The 21,736-nt window shown below is 39.9% G+C and overlaps 1 protein-coding gene and 2 non-coding genes across 3 annotated transcripts; 1 reads left to right on the top strand and 2 right to left on the bottom strand.

Annotated features, from left to right (window-relative positions):
• The first annotated feature begins 3,588 nt into the window (after nucleotides 1-3,588).
• Nucleotides 3,589-7,730, top strand: LOC133038051 (uncharacterized). The gene is made up of 3 exons (XM_061116035.1): nucleotides 3,589-3,712; nucleotides 4,247-5,096; nucleotides 5,132-7,730. Exons 1-3 carry the CDS (start codon nucleotides 3,589-3,591, stop codon nucleotides 7,728-7,730), a joined length of 3,573 nt encoding a protein of 1,190 aa, XP_060972018.1.
• Nucleotides 4,030-4,136, bottom strand: LOC133038640 (small nucleolar RNA R71). The gene has a single exon (XR_009688140.1). It is a non-coding gene; the product is annotated as a small nucleolar RNA R71 (small nucleolar RNA).
• Nucleotides 7,731-15,741: 8,011 nt separating the features above from the next.
• Nucleotides 15,742-15,848, bottom strand: LOC133038644 (small nucleolar RNA R71). Its single transcript, XR_009688144.1, has one exon. It is a non-coding gene; the product is annotated as a small nucleolar RNA R71 (small nucleolar RNA).
• Nucleotides 15,849-21,736: the final 5,888 nt, after the last annotated feature.

The following is a 21,736-nucleotide window of genomic DNA, read 5'->3' on the forward strand; positions in this document are numbered from 1 at the left end:
GCACTACTCACTATCCACCCAATAATTAGTTTTTGTATTTCTCCTCTATTAAAATAGTTGAATAAGAACTATAATTGAAATGATGGCATCATTGATTTTTTCCGATCAATGTAATAATATACTTTTGGCCACTTATATATACTACTGTTTTTTAGGGCCCTATTCTCTGTCTATATTTTTTTATTAACTTAAAAGCAGCAATTTTATTTGTTTTTTAGGGCCCTTTTCTCTGTCCTGTCACATGCTATAATCTTTTATTAACTTAAAAGCAGCAATTTAATGCTAGTCATTGAGAAACAATTTTTTGTTGTTCACTACAATAAATATAATTTTTAGGGGCGACAATACTTGAGGCGATAAAAAATCGCTTCTAATAGTAAGGGTATTAGGGTCGACAAATGAATATCGCAACTAACAAAACAGTTTTTTTTTTTTTTTTTTTAATAATTCTGGGAAACTTCAGGGGCAACACATGTCACCCCTAAAAGTATTTTCATTTAAGAACATGAATAGCACTCTTGAGTTGAGTCTAAGCATATCAGGATTTAGATTCTTTTAATCTTAAGATCAACTACTGATATTGACTTGGAAAGATATATAACGGTAAGTTTGTAATATCTTAACTTAGTTGCAATATCGGTCCAGTCCAATGTATACTCCATACATTCGAAACTAGTATACTTTACTAATGTCCTGGAAAGAACATAACACTTACTCCAAGTGTAAGTACATATCATCGCTGATTATCACATTAGTGTAAATCCAATAACACTGATGAAACAGGGACCAATGCTTTTGATTCATATGATCATAATTACATTCCACTGTGTTGACGATACTGTAATTGTGAATAAACATATGATCTGGATTTAACTTATTTTGTGTGTGTGAATGTAATAAACATATTAAACCATTAGATGTAAAATTCATGCAAACATCAATCACTTCAAATTTCTTGTGTTGATAACTAATCAAATTGTAAAGCGTTTTATTTAGGGCATAAAACCCAACACCAACAGAGAATATATACCACTTTACAAGTCGTATTCAAACTCCAATAATTATGTTTTGAATCATAAATTGCCTAAGTGTTGAGTGGTTTGTCCTTTGCAATTACATAATTTTCTTTGTTGTATTTGTTGAAAGAAAAGAAAAGTTAAAGGAAGAAGAAGAAAAGAAAAATAGTGAATGTTATTTGAGTGTTAGTTTAGTATTTTATTTTAAAGATTATCAAAGATAATTAAAAAGGAGAAGAAGAGAAAATCATGAGAAATGCTTGGAATTAATATTGTAATAAATTATTGTTTTTCTTATTTGGAAATTTAAAATTGTTGACGCAGTTCGTTAATTAAATAATAAATTTTTTCTGTAATAAATAAACTTCAGAATTCATTATATAATAAGTGTCAATAAATGATAAGAGAGTTTTTTTTTATGTGGTTTTAAAGTTAAATCTTTGTAGTCTACGAGTCTATCTTATTTAGGATTATAAGATTGTATACAGAATACAATAATACCATTTTTCATGAATGAACAATAAATACAATATTGTTTAAAATCTCAAGATTGATTGTCCTTTATTTTTTGGGTTCTGTCCCTATATATAGGAGTCTAGGGTGACAGTTATTCCCTTAGGATAGAATCATTCGTAATTGATCATGAAATGTAAACATTCTCCACGTTTTATTTTTGTGCACATGGAATAATTATATATAACCTTATTTTTATTTGCAGACAATTATGCTATCTATGCTTCGTTGTTCTCTCGCCATTCAAGTAATACTTTTCTTAAATATTTTCGTGGAAAAACATCCAAGTGTATATTTATAGTGCTGATAACTCTAAGATTTAGAGTTATTATCATATCTTTAAGCTTGAATTTAATGTGAATTGTGGATCAATTAATGTGTATATTGTGTAATTGTGTCTAGTTTGTTTTGTCTTTGTAATAAATGAAAGTGTGTGTGTTAGTAAGTGTTAAATAGACTTATGTTATTGTTTTTATGTGTTTTAAGCAGAAAAAAATACAAGAATAGGTATTTGAAAATGTTTGGGACAAGGAGAAAAAGGAGCAGGAAAATGATTATTGCTGACTGGCATTGCTGTAGCACTCATCGCGTAGCAATTTGTCAGCCCAGTAAGTTTATTTTGGCAGAATGTCCAGCTGGATTTAATGAAAAGAAAAACGAGCTGAGGTGGCGGAATTTGGCTAGTGACTCAACAAACATGTGGAAAATGAAGGACAAGTGGGTGATGATTGGGATTTCCAATTAGGGTAAACTTTGTTACCCTAATTGGGGAACAAAAAGAAAAGGGGAGGAGGAATTAAAAAAAGGGGGCTGCACTTTGAAAGAGTACGAAATATACAGCAGAGAAAAGAAAGTTTCTAAGTACTAAGAAGGAAGAAGAGTACAAAGAAGAAGAAGATTGAGAAGAAGGAGAAGAAGGCAACATTCAAAGAAGGATTTGAGCTCAACACTCATCTCTCTTGCTCTCCACTTCGTTTTGTATCATTTTCTTCACTTTAAGCTTTTCTTTAACTTCATGAACAATACATTTTCTGGTTTTGAGTTTTTAATTTCAGTCATGAACTAAACTTTTTGAGATTTGGGTGGTTATGAACCCTTGTATGGACTAGCGTTTTGACTTTGCAATGATGAAGTAATCTTGTCTTTGTTCAATTAGATGTGATGAAAAGTTGAATGAATGTTGATTCTTGGCCATTTTTAACATTTAGCAAGCTAGATCTTACTTGGAAAAGTAAGACCTAGTTGAACCCTTCTAATTGATGCATGATTTTTACCTTTATTTTTAGGTATTAATTAGTAGTGAAATAGGAATATTTTGCTACCATGTATAACTAAGGATTTGATGCTTTATTGGGCTATTTGTGATCTAAACTGATGTAGGAATGCATTGTGAGATTATGAATGGTTATTTGCAAGTTTTGGAAAAAGCTTGCTGGTTTTTTTGAAATTTGTTAACTCTGCCAGGATTGCTGAGTCATTGCTGGGTCATTGCTGTATCAACTGGGACATACAAGTGGAAATTAATCACCCAAGTCTATTTTCCTAATCTGAAATTACCACCACTTTATTCACTTTTAGTTTCTTATTTTTAGTTTATTTAGTTTAAAAAGTTAGTTCTCAAGTTTAGAATCAAGGCTATAAATTTTTCTCGTGAATTAATGTGTGACTTTATTTTATTTTTATTTGAAATTCTTGGAATTACTTTTAGTTGATTTGACATTATTTAGTAAAAAGTCCCTGTGGAGACGAACTTTGATTACTTATCATTGTATTACTTGTTTGTGATTGTGTACACTTGCGCAATTATAAAGCAATATAATTTTCACAACAAGTTTTTGGCGCCGTTGCCGGGGACTTTAAGTTCTAAATTTTGTTTTATCAACTAATTGACATTCTAAGAATTTTTGTGCTTTTAATCTTGCTGGTTTGTCTTTGAAATCTCAGGTATCTATAGTGTATGAACCAACAAGAGGACTTTGAACTTGCTCCTATTGATCCCGAGATTGAACGTACATTCCGAAGAAGAAGAAGGGTTCAGAAGGCTAAGGGCCGAGACATCATGGCTGAGAATTTTGATGATGATGGGGTTGCTCCACAAATTGCTAATCCCGTCATGTTGGCAGATGATCGAGCAAGGGCTATAAGGGAGTATGCAGCCCCCATGTTTAATGAGCTCAATCCAGGCATTGTGAGGCCTGAAATACAAGCACCGCACTTTGAGCTCAAGCCAGTGATGTTTCAAATGCTCCAAACCGTGGGGCAATTCAGCGGGATGCCAACTGAGGATCCTCACCTCCATCTCCGTTCATTTTTGGAGGTGAGTGATTCTTTCAAGATCCAAGGAGTGAGTGAAGAGGTGTTAAGGTTGAAGCTATTCCCATTCTCACTACGAGACCGAGCTAGATCATGGCTCAACACTTTGCCTCCGGATTCTGTGACCAATTGGAATGACCTTGCTGAGAAGTTTCTGAGGAAATACTTTCCTCCTACTAGAAATGCAAAATTCAGAAGTGAGATCATGTCTTTTCAGCAATTTGAAGATGAGTCCACAAGTGATGCGTGGGAGAGGTTTAAGGAACTTTTGCGAAAGTGTCCACATCATGGCATTCCACATTGTATTCAGATGGAGACTTTTTATAATGGCTTGAATGCAGCTTCTCGAATGGTGTTAGATGCATCGGCCAATGGTGCTATTTTGTCGAAGTCTTACAATGAAGCATTTGAGATTTTGGAGACCATTGCAAGTAACAACTATCAATGGTCCAACACTAGAGCTCCAACAAGTAGAAAAGTGGCGGGGGTTCTTGAGGTAGATGCAATAACAGCTTTGACAGCTCAAATGGCTTCCATGACGAATGTTTTGAAGAATTTGAGTATTGGGAACGGTAAAAATATTCAACCAGCTGCTGCCATTCAAAGTGATGATGTCTCATGTGTGTTTTGTGGAGAAGGGCATGTGTTTGAGAAGTGTCCATCTAATCCGGAGTTCGTTTGTTACATGGGAAATCAGAATTTTAATAGAAACAATGGGGCATTCTCAAACTCTTACAATCAATCTTGGAAGAATCATCCTAATTTGTCTTGGGGAGGTCAAGGAGCAAGCTCAAGTACCGCACCAGCCCAAGGAAGACAAGTATATCCACCGGGTTTTTCACAACAACCCCGACATTCACAACATGCTCAAAATGCCCAACCAAGTTCTTTGGAAAGTCTAATGCGGGATTATATGGCCAAAAATGATGCGGTGATACAAAGTCAAGCTGCCTCTCTTCGAAACTTAGAGTTGCAACTTGGACATTTGGCCAATGAATTGAAAGCTAGGCCGCACGGTTCTTTGCCTAGTGACACGGAGAATCCAAGGAGGGATGGGAAGGAGCAATGCAAATCCATTCACTTGAGGAGTGGCAAGCATCTGAACAATTCCGAGGAGGAAATAAAGGGTAGTGGGGAGCCCACTTCAATCCAAAATGACGAAAAGTTGAGTAAAAAAACTGCCCAGAAAATTGCTGATACTGCACCAGTTGATACAAGACGGGTCAGCAATCTGACAGTCAGCAATCCGCACCAGTATGTACTAAACCACCCCTTCCATTTCCTCAAAGATTTCGGAAACAGCAGCAAGATGGGCAATTCAAGAAGTTTTTAGATGTGTTGAAGCAGCTCCATATCAATATTCCATTGGTGGAAGCATTGGAGCAAATGCCGAACTATGTCAAGTTCTTAAAAGACATTTTGACGAAGAAAAGGAGGTTGGGAGAGTTTGAAACTGTAGCTCTTACCGAAGGATGCAGCGCCATGTTGAAAAGTAAGATTCCACCGAAGTTGAAGGATCCGGGTAGTTTTACAATCCCTTGTTCTATTGGGGGGCGGGATGTTGGGCGAGCTTTATGTGATTTGGGTGCAAGCATCAACCTCATGCCTATGTCGATCTTTAAGAAGTTGGGTATTGGTGAAGCACGTCCTACAACTGTTACATTGCAACTTGCTGACAGGTCCATGGCCCATCCGGAAGGAAAAATAGAAGATGTTCTAGTACAGGTTGACAAGTTCATTTTTCCAGCTGATTTCATCATCCTAGACTATGAAGCTGATCGAGATGTGCCTATTATCTTGGGTCGACCATTCCTTGCTACCGGGAGAACTCTGATTGATGTGCAAAATGGGGAGCTCACAATGAGGGTGAATGATCAAAAAGTCACCTTTAATGTGTTCAATGCTATGAGATTTCCGGATGAGATAGAAGAGTGTTCCCGCATAAGTGTAATTGACTCGCTAGTGGCTGAAAAATTTCACAAGGAAGCTTGGAGGGATGAGAAATTTATAAGTTCTTTTGATGAGCTTGAAGACTTGAGTGAAGATGAAGACAACCAAGTTGCTTGGGTGGAGCCATTGCAACCTATTCCTAACTTCAAGAAGCCCTTTGAATCTTTGGAGTTGAAGGAAAGTAATTTTAAGCCTCCAAAACCCTCCATCCAAGAACCACCGAAGTTGGAGTTGAAACCCTTGCCAAGCCATCTGAAGTATGCCTATTTGGGGGAGAATGACACGCTGCCAGTTATTATAGCATCAAACTTGGTAGTTGAAAATGAAGGTGCTTTGCTAGAGGTGTTGAAAAAGCATAAGAAAGCAATCGGGTGGACTATGGCGGACATAAGGGGTATTAGTCCAACGATTTGCACGCACAAGATACTTTTAGAAGCTGGTTGTAGTAATTCTGTTGAGCATCAGCGAAGATTGAATCCCGTCATGAAAGAAGTGGTGCGAAAAGAAGTGATCAAGTGGCTAGATTATGGTATTGTGTACCCAATTTCGGATAGCTCATGGGTTAGTCCTGTTCAATGTGTGCCCAAGAAAGGAGGAGTCACGGTGGTGGCCAATGCAAACAATGAGTTGATTCCTACTCGAACCGTGACCGGTTGGAGGGTGTGTATGGACTACCGGAAGCTAAACAATGCTACTCGGAAGGATCATTTCCCGCTGCCATTTATTGACCAAATGTTGGATCGTTTGGCGGGAAAAGAGTTTTATTGCTTTCTTGACGGATATTCGGGTTACAATCAGATTTCTATAGCACCGGAAGATCAAGAGAAAACCACCTTCACTTGTCCATATGGTACCTTTGCCTTTAGGAGGATGCCATTTGGATTGTGCAATGCTCCCGCGACTTTCCAAAGGTGTATGATGGCTATTTTCTCGGATATGGCTGAAAGTATTTTGGAGATTTTCATGGATGACTTCTCTATCTACGGGGATTCATTTGGGGTGTGTTTGGAGAATTTGGAAAGAGTGTTAGCAAGATGTGAAGAAACCAACTTGGTGCTTAATTGGGAGAAATGCCACTTCATGGTTCAAGAGGGTATTGTGTTGGGTCACAAAGTGTCTAGCAAGGGGATAGAAGTTGACAAGGCAAAGCTAGAAGTGATTGAGAAGCTACCAGCCCCTACCACGGTGAAAGGCATAAGAAGCTTCCTTGGACACGCGGGTTTCTATAGGCGCTTCATTAAAGACTTTTCTAAGGTGTCCAAACCCTTGTGTAACTTGCTAGAACAAAATAGACCATTTGAGTTTACCGCTGAATGTAATGAAGCATTTTTGAAGTTGAAGACAGCTCTTGTTACGGCCCCCGTGATTGTAGCACCCGATTGGTCATTGCCCTTTGAACTCATGTGTGATGCAAGTGATTTTGCCGTTGGGGCTGTTCTAGGGCAGCGGAAGAATAAGATATTTCATTCCATTTATTATGCAAGCAAAACTCTTGTTGATGCCCAAATTAACTACACCACTACTGAGAAAGAGTTGCTAGCGGTGGTTTTTGCCTTTGAGAAATTCAGATCGTATCTTGTGGGAACCAAGGTGGTTGTGTATACTGACCATTCGGCAATCAAGTATTTGATAACCAAGAAAGATTCTAAACCGAGGCTTATTCGTTGGGTTTTGTTGCTACAAGAGTTTGACTTGGAAATTCGAGACAGAAAAGGAACAGAAAATAAAGTGGCGGATCATCTCTCTAGGTTGGAAACTAACAATCACAGCAGCCACTTAGAGGGAGAATTCCAAATTCAAGACTCATTCCCAGATGAGCAACTGCTATTGGTAGAGCAAACACGGGTACCATGGTATGCAGACATTGTCAATTACTTAGTTGGAGGTGCCCATCCACCTGATTTTACCAAGCAAACAGCCTCAAAAGTTCCTTCATGATAGCAAGTTTTATTTTTGGGATGAGCCATACTTGTACAAGCAGTGCCCCGATCGTATTATGCGGAGATGTGTGCCAATGGGTGAAGTTAGAAGCATCTTGGAGCATTGTCATTCAGCTCCTTATGGTGGTCATTTTGGTGGACAACGCACGGCGGCCAAGGTTTTTCAATCCGGGTATTATTGGCCTTCTATTTTTAAAGATGCTCATGCTTTTGTTCAACAATGTGATCGCTGCCAGAGAGTTGGAAATATCTCCGCCAGGAATGAAATGCCTCTTAATTGTATCTTGGAGGTGGAGTTGTTTGACGTGTGGGGTATCGACTTCATGGGACCTTTCCCACAATCCTTTGGGAATCTCTACATTCTAGTGGCGGTGGATTATGTGTCAAAGTGGGTGGAGGCAATTGCTAGTCCCAAGAATGATGCTCGAGTGGTTATGAAGTTCCTTCATAAGCATGTTTTTACTAGGTTTGGGACTCCTAGAGCTTTGATAAGTGATGAGGGAACACACTTTGTGAACAAAGTGTTGGCTGCCCTCTTGGCAAAATATAGTGTAAAACACAAAATTGCTACTGCATACCATCCACAGACCAACGGGCAAGCTGAAATATCTAATCGGGAAATTAAAGGCATATTGGAGAAGGTTGTAAATCCCAACAGAAAAGATTGGTCCCAACGCCTCGATGATGCACTTTGGGCGTATAGGACAGCATATAAAACTCCTCTAGGCATGTCTCCATATCGCCTAGTTTATGGGAAAGCATGCCATCTTCCCGTGGAGTTAGAACACAAGGCGTTTTGGGCACTAAAACATCTCAATATGGATATTTCAGCAGCTGGAAAAGCAAGAAAGTTACAGCTGAACGAGTTGGATGAATTGCGTTTGTTTTCCTATGAGAATGCTAAATTGTACAAGGAGAAGACAAAGAGATGGCATGATGAGAGAATCAAGGAAAGAGTTTTTGCAAAAGGACAAGAAGTGTTACTTTTTAATTCAAGACTCAAACTCTTTCCGGGAAAATTAAAGTCCCGTTGGTCTGGCCCGTTTACTGTGCAAGAAGTGACTCCTTTTGGTGCGATTACAGTGAAAGATCAACAATCCGGGAGGGAATTTAAAGTGAACGGGCAGCGATTGAAACACTATTGGAGAGGCGAGGTCAACCGAGAGAAGACCTCGATTTCTTTGAAAGATGCTTCGATCATTGTAATTTGGGGTGCCAAAAAAAAAAAAAAAAAAAGTGAAAAAGAATGAAAAAAAAAAAATTCAGTGAAAGGCACCCCTTGCAAAAAAAAAAAATGAAAAAAAAAGAAAAAGAAAAAAAAAAAAAAAAAAAAAAAAAATAATATAAAAAAAAAAAGAAAGTATATCTATATATATTATAATTAGCTATAAATAATCTTCATGGTGAAATTGATAATTTTCTTTCCTTTGTGCAGAGAATCAAGTGAAATAGGCGATGGAATGAAGAAATTTTGATTTGGGCAAAAGCACTAAGTTTGGGGTGTCAAAGGGTTCTTGTTCGATTGGTTGCTATAGCAACAGCTTAGCAAGAAGTGTTTTGGATTGTAGGCAGATCAAATGAACTGGGGGTTTGCAAAAGTAAAGTGAATGGGCTGTCAGAAAAAAAAAAACATGGGATTGTCCTATTGTTCATGATTCAATCATTGGATAGGCCTATTTTTGTTCAGACCAATTATTTGGAATTGTACTTTAGTGTTGAATTAAGTGAGCCCAAGTCATTTTTAGTTGATTCAAGGACCCCATTTCACATTATTTAATTCAGTTTGGGCCAAATTCTTTGGTCAACTGGGCCCCAGCTATGTTGACCAGCCCAACTCTTTGGTCAGCCCACCCTCAACCCTACCACATTCAACATCCCCTTCTTCAATTCTCTTTGCCAGCCGAACCTACCAAACACCAGCCGAATCCTCCATTCATCCAAAGATCTCGACTAAGCTTCAACCTTCACTCCACCTTCGAACCACCATTCGCCTGAGCCCGTAGCCACTGAAACCGCACCAGCAAGAACCACCATTCACCCACCCAGCTCGCACCCGCCAGAACCCGTAGCCACCCGAGCCATCACCATTCGAACCACCATTGTTCACAACCCAACCAACCTTCGGACCACCAAATCGCACCCAGAAACCGAGACTCAACCTCCATTCACTCATCTCAGAACCACGACCCATGCCCAGCTCCAAGCCCGTAACCTCCACCGTCACCACCTGAACCAGCACCATCCTCGAAATCACTAACCATTCCACCTCCAAGTTCGAACCCAACACTTCATCTCCATTCAACCGAACTTCCACCCTCACTCGATAATCACCCAACAACATCACGGCCTCACCGGAACACAAAGAACCGAACCACCAATATCACCTCTTCGACCCTAACATCCCCCTTCGCTTGGTCGACTTCAACACAGTCACACCTGCACGAATCACTGCCCAGCAACCGAGAGTCCTCTGTCAAGCCGAGCTTCTCCGCCAATCTAAGCTAAGTTCTGATTTGGTGCTTTCATTTGAAAATTATTTTGGATTACAGTGCTTAATTGGTGGCTGTCGTGGAACTGCTAGTGTTATATTAAATGGTGCTTGAGATTGTCATTGTGATTTAAATGTGGTAGCAGTAGTGTGATAATGTTGGCTTGGATGGCTGGAATGAACAGTTGGTGGAATTGTTGAACAATATTTGGCTGAGGAAAAATTGTGAATTTGAGACAAACTGTGATTGTGAATAGATTTCTGCATAGAGGAGGGTATTTGGTGTTTTCTGGTGTAGTTTTGAATGCCTAACTGTCTATGCCGTGGGTTCATGATGGTGATAATTAGTGAGATGGTGGTGAATTGGAGTCTGTTGTAGTGTTGGACAGAGTGGTGGGTGCCATAACCTTGCATATTGATTTGGTGATTTAATTTGCAAATTATTTTGGGTTGAATTGCATAATTGGTGGCTGTCATGGACTGTTAATATTCTGCTAAAGGGTGCTAAGGATTGTCATTGTGATTTAAGTGTGGTAGCAGTGTGACACTTTTGACTTGGACTCTGTAGTATTGTTGGAAATATTGCAAATTGAGCAGAGTAGTGGTGTTGAATACAAAGGGCAGCAGTGAGTAACTCATTAAAAAAAAAAAAAAAATAAAAAAATTATTGTGTTGGGGTAGTGTGCAAGTGAAAAGAGAAGAAAATGCCCAAAGTTAAGAAGACCGCCAACAAGAATAAAAAGAAATCACTGCATGAAATTCCTAAGTTTCATTGCCCGGCAGCTGAGACAAAGTATCACGAGAAGGTTGCCAATCGGGAGTTTTATATGGAGCGTGGATTAGTAGCCGATATTGAGGATATTGACGAGTTGCCCGAATGGATCAGTGCAACGATTCATCAGCGAGATTGGGGACTATTTGTCCAACAAAGAGAGCAGGCTGTCATGGAAGTTGTCAAGGAATTTTACGCCAACTTCCTATCCCAAGAATGGCCCACTGTAGTGGTGGTGCGTGAAGTCCCAGTCTCATTTTCAGCTGCAGCAATCAATGACCTGTTTGGGTTACAGTCTGTCGAGTGCCAATACTCCGCGCAAAAAGGGCAGGTGAGCGACGAGACTGTGGGTGACATGATGCCGGTGCTCGCTAAGCCAGAATCTGAATGGAGTTTCGATACTTATGGCAATCTTCAATTTCGGCGCACTGATTTGAAGCACGAGTTGAAATGTTGGTATACATTCGTGCAAACTGCTCTCTGCCCTACTTCACATGATTCGACCGTCAGCAGAGACCGCGCCTGGATGCTCTATTGCATTAGAATGGGCTGGGATGTTGATGTCGGGGCTGTCCTTGCCCAAGAGATTGCTGATTGTGCACACAGGGGGAAGGGGAAGTTATTTCTCCCTGCTACCATCACTGCTCTTTGCCGCAAGGCGGGTGTACCCATGTGGAAGGAAGAAGGCGCTCTGAATCCTCGGGGGCCTATAAATTTTGGTCCACCTCGAGCCCCGAAAACAACGCCTACCCCAGCGGCGTCTTCAGCCACGGAGCCTCCCGTAGATCGCTTTGCTCGCTTTGAGCAAGTGCAACAACAAATGTGCGATCGATTGCACGCGATGTGGGATTATGAGCAGAAGCGTGACGTCGTCATGGAACGTGCATTCAAGAGGACTACGCCCCGTTTTGATCCCAAGTTCCCGGACTTCCCTCAGCATGTTCTAGACCCGTGGGGAGGTCCATCAGCTTCGAACACCGAGGAGCCCCACGAGGACTCCGAGTAGAGGGAGTTCTTCTCATACCTAAGCTATTTTATATTTTTTCTGTTTTGTGTTGTTTGTGTTTAGATTGTATTGTGCTCGTTGTATGTTGTCTTTTGTGTTTGGAACTTTTATTCTATGTTGTTTATGCGTTTGTTAATTTGGCATTGAGAGTTTTTTCGGTTTTTCGGTGGCCTAGTGTTCTGCTCGATGATGATATTTTCCGCCCATTCCATTCTTGTTGCTGCCTACTTTTATTTGTTGCCTTATCATGTTGCATTGTTGGATATTATGGATGTTTCCCTTAGTCTCTCCTCACTAGTTTATACTTGCATTTTTCCACCATGCTTTGCATTTCTCATACGATTATTTCACATGTACTTTTAGCATCTAGAATTGGTTAGTGCATCTCCTTGAGGCGAAATCCTAGCTAGACTTGTCCCTTAGAGATGATTTAGGCCATCCTTGGACGTTTGAGCCTTTCTAACCTTCCCTATAAAATGAATTTTTCCCTAGTCACCCAAGTTTGAGCCGTTTAGCCTATTCTTGTTGTGCAACCCTATCATACATATCCCGTCAATCCTAATTTGCATTTCCACATATGTCCTAACTTAATTGCTCACTTGTCAAGAGCCAAGTTTCACATTAAGTTTGGGGTGAGTGCGGTGAGTGTAATTTGTGGCGAGCTAATTCAAGATTATACTTTTAGCCACATTGGGGACAATGTTGGGTTGTAAGTTTGGGGTGGGGGAATTAGCTCACAAGGTATATTAGTATGCATTTTTAATTAAATTTCTCTTGCTATATATATAAGTATATTATAGTACTAAATTCTTTTCTAACATATATAAAAAAAAAAATCAGCAAAGAAAAAAAAATACATATATTTATATACTTGCAACTAAGTTTGGGGTGTTCCACCCATTTTAGTTTTTTTAAAAAAAAAAAGAGAATAAACATAGCAAGAGAAGTTAATTTTAATATCAAGTGCTTGTGAGTATAATGAATTAGGGAAGTGAGTCAAAAGAAAAAAAAATTTCGATGGAAGAGGCTCGGTTTTTGACAAGTGAAGTAGTTAGGTGTTAAGCTAGCTAAAATACATCCTTGACCATACCCTAACCCAAGCCTAACATTACAAGCCTAATAAAGTCCTATTGATCAAGGGGATAAGTTTAGACTACATTAGTGGAGGGGAGTGCACTAATCCAACTTATGGAGCTGAAATGAATGAAAAAAAAAAAGTTTAAGGTAGTTGGAGAGAAGTGCAAAGTTTAGGTGGGATATACTTGTATAAATTGTTAATTAGGTGACTTTTTGGAAATATTAATGTTATCCAATGACAAAAACGTTAAAGGGGCAGCATATAAAGTTATGGCAAGCAATTTCATTTTCCATTCAATTCCATTTTTTCTGAGAGCGTCAATGTTCGCTAGGCCATCTTGAATTTCTATGAAATCTCTCATGTGTCTTGTATGTTGAGTCTTGGTGTAAAAATTTGTTGTTATGTTTTATTTTGTTTATTTTGTGTTGTCATTGCTCGAGGACGAGCAAGATTCTAAGTTTGGGGTGTTGATAACTCTAAGATTTAGAGTTATTATCATATCTTTAAGCTTGAATTTAATGTGAATTGTGGATCAATTAATGTGTATATTGTGTAATTGTGTCTAGTTTGTTTTGTCTTTGTAATAAATGAAAGTGTGTGTGTTAGTAAGTGTTAAATAGACTTATGTTATTGTTTTTATGTGTTTTAAGCAGAAAAAAATACAAGAATAGGTATTTGAAAATGTTTGGGACAAGGAGAAAAAGGAGCAGGAAAATGATTATTGCTGACTGGCATTGCTGTAGCACTCATCGCGTAGCAATTTGTCAGCCCAGTAAGTTTATTTTGGCAGAATGTCCAGCTGGATTTAATGAAAAGAAAAACGAGCTGAGGTGGCGGAATTTGGCTAGTGACTCAACAAACATGTGGAAAATGAAGGACAAGTGGGTGATGATTGGGATTTCCAATTAGGGTAAACTTTGTTACCCTAATTGGGGAACAAAAAGAAAAGGGGAGGAGGAATTAAAAAAAGGGGGCTGCACTTTGAAAGAGTACGAAATATACAGCAGAGAAAAGAAAGTTTCTAAGTACTAAGAAGGAAGAAGAGTACAAAGAAGAAGAAGATTGAGAAGAAGGAGAAGAAGGCAACATTCAAAGAAGGATTTGAGCTCAACACTCATCTCTCTTGCTCTCCACTTCGTTTTGTATCATTTTCTTCACTTTAAGCTTTTCTTTAACTTCATGAACAATACATTTTCTGGTTTTGAGTTTTTAATTTCAGTCATGAACTAAACTTTTTGAGATTTGGGTGGTTATGAACCCTTGTATGGACTAGCGTTTTGACTTTGCAATGATGAAGTAATCTTGTCTTTGTTCAATTAGATGTGATGAAAAGTTGAATGAATGTTGATTCTTGGCCATTTTTAACATTTAGCAAGCTAGATCTTACTTGGAAAAGTAAGACCTAGTTGAACCCTTCTAATTGATGCATGATTTTTACCTTTATTTTTAGGTATTAATTAGTAGTGAAATAGGAATATTTTGCTACCATGTATAACTAAGGATTTGATGCTTTATTGGGCTATTTGTGATCTAAACCGATGTAGGAATGCATTGTGAGATTATGAATGGTTATTTGCAAGTTTTGGAAAAAGCTTGCTGGTTTTTTTTGAAGTTTGTTAACTCTGCCAGGATTGCTGAGTCATTGCTGGGTCATTGCTGTATCAACTGGGACATACAAGTGGAAATTAATCACCCAAGTCTATTTTCCTAATCTGAAATTACCACCACTTTATTCACTTTTAGTTTCTTATTTTTAGTTTATTTAGTTTAAAAAGTTAGTTCTCAAGTTTAGAATCAAGGCTATAAATTTTTCTCGTGAATTAATGTGTGACTTTATTTTATTTTTATTTGAAATTCTTGGAATTACTTTTAGTTGATTTGACATTATTTAGTAAAAAGTCCCTGTGGAGACGAACTTTGATTACTTATCATTGTATTACTTGTTTGTGATTGTGTACACTTGCGCAATTATAAAGCAATATAATTTTCACAACAAGTTTTTGGCGCCGTTGCCGGGGACTTTAAGTTCTAAATTTTGTTTTATCAACTAATTGACATTCTAAGAATTTTTGTGCTTTTAATCTTGCTGGTTTGTCTTTGAAATCTCAGGTATCTATAGTGTATGAACCAACAAGAGGACTTTGAACTTGCTCCTATTGATCCCGAGATTGAACGTACATTCCGAAGAAGAAGAAGGGTTCAGAAGGCTAAGGGCCGAGACATCATGGCTGAGAATTTTGATGATGATGGGGTTGCTCCACAAATTGCTAATCCCGTCATGTTGGCAGATGATCGAGCAAGGGCTATAAGGGAGTATGCAGCCCCCATGTTTAATGAGCTCAATCCAGGCATTGTGAGGCCTGAAATACAAGCACCGCACTTTGAGCTCAAGCCAGTGATGTTTCAAATGCTCCAAACCGTGGGGCAATTCAGCGGGATGCCAACTGAGGATCCTCACCTCCATCTCCGTTCATTTTTGGAGGTGAGTGATTCTTTCAAGATCCAAGGAGTGAGTGAAGAGGTGTTAAGGTTGAAGCTATTCCCATTCTCACTACGAGACCGAGCTAGATCATGGCTCAACACTTTGCCTCCGGATTCTGTGACCAATTGGAATGACCTTGCTGAGAAGTTTCTGAGGAAATACTTTCCTCCTACTAGAAATGCAAAATTCAGAAGTGAGATCATGTCTTTTCAGCAACTTGAAGATGAGTCCACAAGTGATGCGTGGGAGAGGTTTAAGGAACTTTTGCGAAAGTGTCCACATCATGGCATTCCACATTGTATTCAGATGGAGACTTTTTATAATGGCTTGAATGCAGCTTCTCGAATGGTGTTAGATGCATCGGCCAATGGTGCTATTTTGTCGAAGTCTTACAATGAAGCATTTGAGATTTTGGAGACCATTGCAAGTAACAACTATCAATGGTCCAACACTAGAGCTCCAACAAGTAGAAAAGTGGCGGGGGTTCTTGAGGTAGATGCAATAACAGCTTTGACAGCTCAAATGGCTTCCATGACGAATGTTTTGAAGAATTTGAGTATTGGGAACGGTAAAAATATTCAACCAGCTGCTGCCATTCAAAGTGATGATGTCTCATGTGTGTTTTGTGGAGAAGGGCATGTGTTTGAGAAGTGTCCATCTAATCCGGAGTTCGTTTGTTACATGGGAAATCAGAATTTTAATAGAAACAATGGGGCATTCTCAAACTCTTACAATCAATCTTGGAAGAATCATCCTAATTTGTCTTGGGGAGGTCAAGGAGCAAGCTCAAGTACCGCACCAGCCCAAGGAAGACAAGTATATCCACCGGGTTTTTCACAACAACCCCGACATTCACAACATGCTCAAAATGCCCAACCAAGTTCTTTGGAAAGTCTAATGCGGGATTATATGGCCAAAAATGATGCGGTGATACAAAGTCAAGCTGCCTCTCTTCGAAACTTAGAGTTGCAACTTGGACATTTGGCCAATGAATTGAAAGCTAGGCCGCACGGTTCTTTGCCTAGTGACACGGAGAATCCAAGGAGGGATGGGAAGGAGCAATGCAAATCCATTCACTTGAGGAGTGGCAAGCATCTGAAAAATTCCGAGGAGGAAATAAAGGGTAGTGGGGAGCCCACTTCAATCCAAAATGACGAAAAGTTGAGTAAAAAAACTGCCCAGAAAATTGCTGATACCAGACCAGTTGATACAGCATCGGGTCAGCAATCTGACAGTCAGCAATCCGCACCAGTATGTACTAAACCACCCCTTCCATTTCCTCAAAGATTTCGGAAACAGCAGCAAGATGGGCAATTCAAGAAGTTTTTAGATGTGTTGAAGCAGCTCCATATCAATATTCCATTGGTGGAAGCATTGGAGCAAATGCCGAACTATGTCAAGTTCTTAAAAGACATTTTGACGAAGAAAAGGAGGTTGGGAGAGTTTGAAACTGTAGCTCTTACCGAAGGATGCAGCGCCATGTTGAAAAGTAAGATTCCACCGAAGTTGAAGGATCCGGGTAGTTTTACAATCCCTTGTTCTATTGGGGGGCGGGATGTTGGGCGAGCTTTATGTGATTTGGGTGCAAGCATCAACCTCATGCCTATGTCGATCTTTAAGAAGTTGGGTATTGGTGAAGCACGTCCTACAACTGTTACATTGCAACTTGCTGACAGGTCCATGGCCCATCCGGAAGGAAAAATAGAAGATGTTCTAGTACAGGTTGACAAGTTCATTTTTCCAGCTGATTTCATCATCCTAGACTATGAAGCTGATCGAGATGTGCCTATTATCTTGGGTCGACCATTCCTTGCTACCGGGAGAACTCTGATTGATGTGCAAAATGGGGAGCTCACAATGAGGGTGAATGATCAAAAAGTCACCTTTAATGTGTTCAATGCTATGAGATTTCCGGATGAGATAGAAGAGTGTTCCCGCATAAGTGTAATTGACTCGCTAGTGGCTGAAAAATTTCACAAGGAAGCTTGGAGGGATGAGAAATTTATAAGTTCTTTTGATGAGCTTGAAGACTTGAGTGAAGATGAAGACAACCAAGTTGCTTGGGTGGAGCCATTGCAACCTATTCCTAACTTCAAGAAGCCCTTTGAATCTTTGGAGTTGAAGGAAAGTAATTTTAAGCCTCCAAAACCCTCCATCCAAGAACCACCGAAGTTGGAGTTGAAACCCTTGCCAAGCCATCTGAAGTATGCCTATTTGGGGGAGAATGACACGCTGCCAGTTATTATAGCATCAAACTTGGTAGTTGAAAATGAAGGTGCTTTGCTAGAGGTGTTGAAAAAGCATAAGAAAGCAATCGGGTGGACTATGGCGGACATAAGGGGTATTAGTCCAACGATTTGCACGCACAAGATACTTTTAGAAGCTGGTTGTAGTAATTCTGTTGAGCATCAGCGAAGATTGAATCCCGTCATGAAAGAAGTGGTGCGAAAAGAAGTGATCAAGTGGCTAGATTATGGTATTGTGTACCCAATTTCGGATAGCTCATGGGTTAGTCCTGTTCAATGTGTGCCCAAGAAAGGAGGAGTCACGGTGGTGGCCAATGCAAACAATGAGTTGATTCCTACTCGAACCGTGACCGGTTGGAGGGTGTGTATGGACTACCGGAAGCTAAACAATGCTACTCGGAAGGATCATTTCCCGCTGCCATTTATTGACCAAATGTTGGATCGTTTGGCGGAAAAAGAGTTTTATTGCTTTCTTGACGGATATTCGGGTTACAATCAGATTTCTATAGCACCGGAAGATCAAGAGAAAACCACCTTCACTTGTCCATATGGTACCTTTGCCTTTAGGAGGATGCCATTTGGATTGTGCAATGCTCCCGCGACTTTCCAAAGGTGTATGATGGCTATTTTCTCGGATATGGCTGAAAGTATTTTGGAGATTTTCATGGATGACTTCTCTATCTACGGGGATTCATTTGGGGTGTGTTTGGAGAATTTGGAAAGAGTGTTAGCAAGATGTGAAGAAACCAACTTGGTGCTTAATTGGGAGAAATGCCACTTCATGGTTCAAGAGGGTATTGTGTTGGGTCACAAAGTGTCTAGCAAGGGGATAGAAGTTGACAAGGCAAAGCTAGAAGTGATTGAGAAGCTACCAGCCCCTACCACGGTGAAAGGCATAAGAAGCTTCCTTGGACACGCGGGTTTCTATAGGCGCTTCATTAAAGACTTTTCTAAGGTGTCCAAACCCTTGTGTAACTTGCTAGAGCAAAATAGACCATTTGAGTTTACCGCTGAATGTAATGAAGCATTTTTGAAGTTGAAGACAGCTCTTGTTACGGCCCCCGTGATTGTAGCACCCGATTGGTCATTGCCCTTTGAACTCATGTGTGATGCAAGTGATTTTGCCGTTGGGGCTGTTCTAGGGCAGCGGAAGAATAAGATCTTTCATTCCATTTATTATGCAAGCAAAACTCTTGTTGATGCCCAAATTAACTACACCACTACTGAGAAAGAGTTGCTAGCGGTGGTTTTTGCCTTTGAGAAATTCAGATCGTATCTTGTGGGAACCAAGGTGGTTGTGTATACTGACCATTCGGCAATCAAGTATTTGATAACCAAGAAAGATTCTAAACCGAGGCTTATTCGTTGGGTTTTGTTGCTACAAGAGTTTGACTTGGAAATTCGAGACAGAAAAGGAACAGAAAATAAAGTGGCGGATCATCTCTCTAGGTTGGAAACTAACAATCACAGCAGCCACTTAGAGGGAGAATTCCAAATTCAAGACTCATTCCCAGATGAGCAACTGCTATTGGTAGAGCAAACACGGGTACCATGGTATGCAGACATTGTCAATTACTTAGTTGGAGGTGCCCATCCACCTGATTTTACCAAGCAGCAGCTCAAAAAGTTCCTTCATGATAGCAAGTTTTATTTTTGGGATGAGCCATACTTGTACAAGCGATTGCCCGATCGTATTATGCGGAGATGTGTGCCAATGGGTGAAGTTAGAAGCATCTTGGAGCATTGTCACTCAGCTCCTTATGGTGGTCATTTTGGTGGACAACGCACGGCGGCCAAGGTTTTTCAATCTGGGTATTATTGGCCTTCTATTTTTAAAGATGCTCATGCTTTTGTTCAACAATGTGATCGCTGCCAGAGAGTTGGAAATATCTCCGCCAGGAATGAAATGCCTCTTAATTGTATCTTGGAGGTGGAGTTGTTTGACGTGTGGGGTATCGACTTCATGGGACCTTTCCCACAATCCTTTGGGAATCTCTACATTCTAGTGGCGGTGGATTATGTGTCAAAGTGGGTGGAGGCAATTGCTAGTCCCAAGAATGATGCTCGAGTGGTTATGAAGTTCCTTCATAAGCATGTTTTTACTAGGTTTGGGACTCCTAGAGCTTTGATAAGTGATGAGGGAACACACTTTGTGAACAAAGTGTTGGCTGCCCTCTTGGCAAAATATAGTGTAAAACACAAAATTGCTACTGCATACCATCCACAGACCAACGGGCAAGCTGAAATATCTAATCGGGAAATTAAAGGCATATTGGAGAAGGTTGTAAATCCCAACAGAAAAGATTGGTCCCAACGCCTCGATGATGCACTTTGGGCGTATAGGACAGCATATAAAACTCCTCTAGGCATGTCTCCATATCGCCTAGTTTATGGGAAAGCATGCCATCTTCCCGTGGAGTTAGAACACAAGGCGTTTTGGGCACTAAAACATCTCAATATGGATATTTCAGCAGCTGGAAAAGCAAGAAAGTTACAGCTGAACGAGTTGGATGAATTGCGTTTGTTTTCCTATGAGAATGCTAAATTGTACAAGGAGAAGACAAAGAGATGGCATGATGAGAGAATCAAGGAAAGAGTTTTTGCAAAAGGACAAGAAGTGTTACTTTTTAATTCAAGACTCAAACTCTTTCCGGGAAAATTAAAGTCCCGTTGGTCTGGCCCGTTTACTGTGCAAGAAGTGACTCCTTTTGGTGCGATTACAGTGAAAGATCAACAATCCGGGAGGGAATTTAAAGTGAACGGGCAGCGATTGAAACACTATTGGAGAGGCGAGGTCAACCGAGAGAAGACCTCGATTTCTTTGAAAGATGCTTGATCATTGTAATTTGGGGTGCCAAAAAAAAAAAAAAAAAAAAAAAGTGAAAAAGAATGAAAAAAAAAAAATTCAGTGAAAGGCACCCCTTGCAAAAAAAAAAAATGAAAAAAAAAAGAAAAAAGAAAAAAAAAAAAAACAAAAAAAAAATAATATAAAAAAAAAAAGAAAGTATATCTATATATATTATAATTAGCTATAAATAATCTTCATGGTGAAATTGATAATTTTCTTTCCTTTGTGCAGAGAATCAAGTGAAATAGGCGATGGAATGAAGAAATTTTGATTTGGGCAAAAGCACTAAGTTTGGGGTGTCAGGTTGCTGTTCAGTTGCTATAGCAACAGCTTAGCAAGAAGTGTTTTGGATTGTAGGCAGATCAAATGAACTGGGGGTTTGCAAAAATAAAGTGAATGGGCTGTCAGAAAAAAAAAAACATGGGATTGTCCTATTGTTCATGATTCAATCATTGGATAGGCCTATTTTTGTTCAGACCAATTATTTGGAATTGTACTTTAGTGTTGAATTAAGTGAGCCCAAGTCATTTTTAGTTGATTCAAGGACCCCATTTCACATTATTTAATTCAGTTTGGGCCAAATTCTTTGGTCAACTGGGCCCCAGCTATGTTGACCAGCCCAACTCTTTGGTCAGCCCACCCTCAACCCTACCACATTCAACATCCCCTTCTTCAATTCTCTTTGCCAGCCGAACCTACCAAACACCAGCCGAATCCTCCATTCATCCAGCATCTCGACTAAGCTTCAACCTTCACTCCACCTTCGAACCACCATTCGCCTGAGCCCGTAGCCACTGAAACCGCACCAGCAAGAACCACCATTCACCCACCCAGCTCGCACCCGCCAGAACCCGTAGCCACCCGAGCCATCACCATTCGAACCACCATTGTTCACAACCCAACCAACCTTCGGACCACCAAATCGCACCCAGAAACCGAGACTCAACCTCCATTCACTCATCTCAGAACCACGACCCATGCCCAGCTCCAAGCCCGTAACCTCCACCGTCACCACCTGAACCAGCACCATCCTCGAAATCACCAACCATTCCACCTCCAAGTCGAACCCAACACTTCATCTCCA

Source organism: Cannabis sativa, chromosome 5 (assembly GCF_029168945.1).
Source record: "Cannabis sativa cultivar Pink pepper isolate KNU-18-1 chromosome 5, ASM2916894v1, whole genome shotgun sequence".
NCBI classification, from domain to species: domain Eukaryota; kingdom Viridiplantae; phylum Streptophyta; class Magnoliopsida; order Rosales; family Cannabaceae; genus Cannabis; species Cannabis sativa.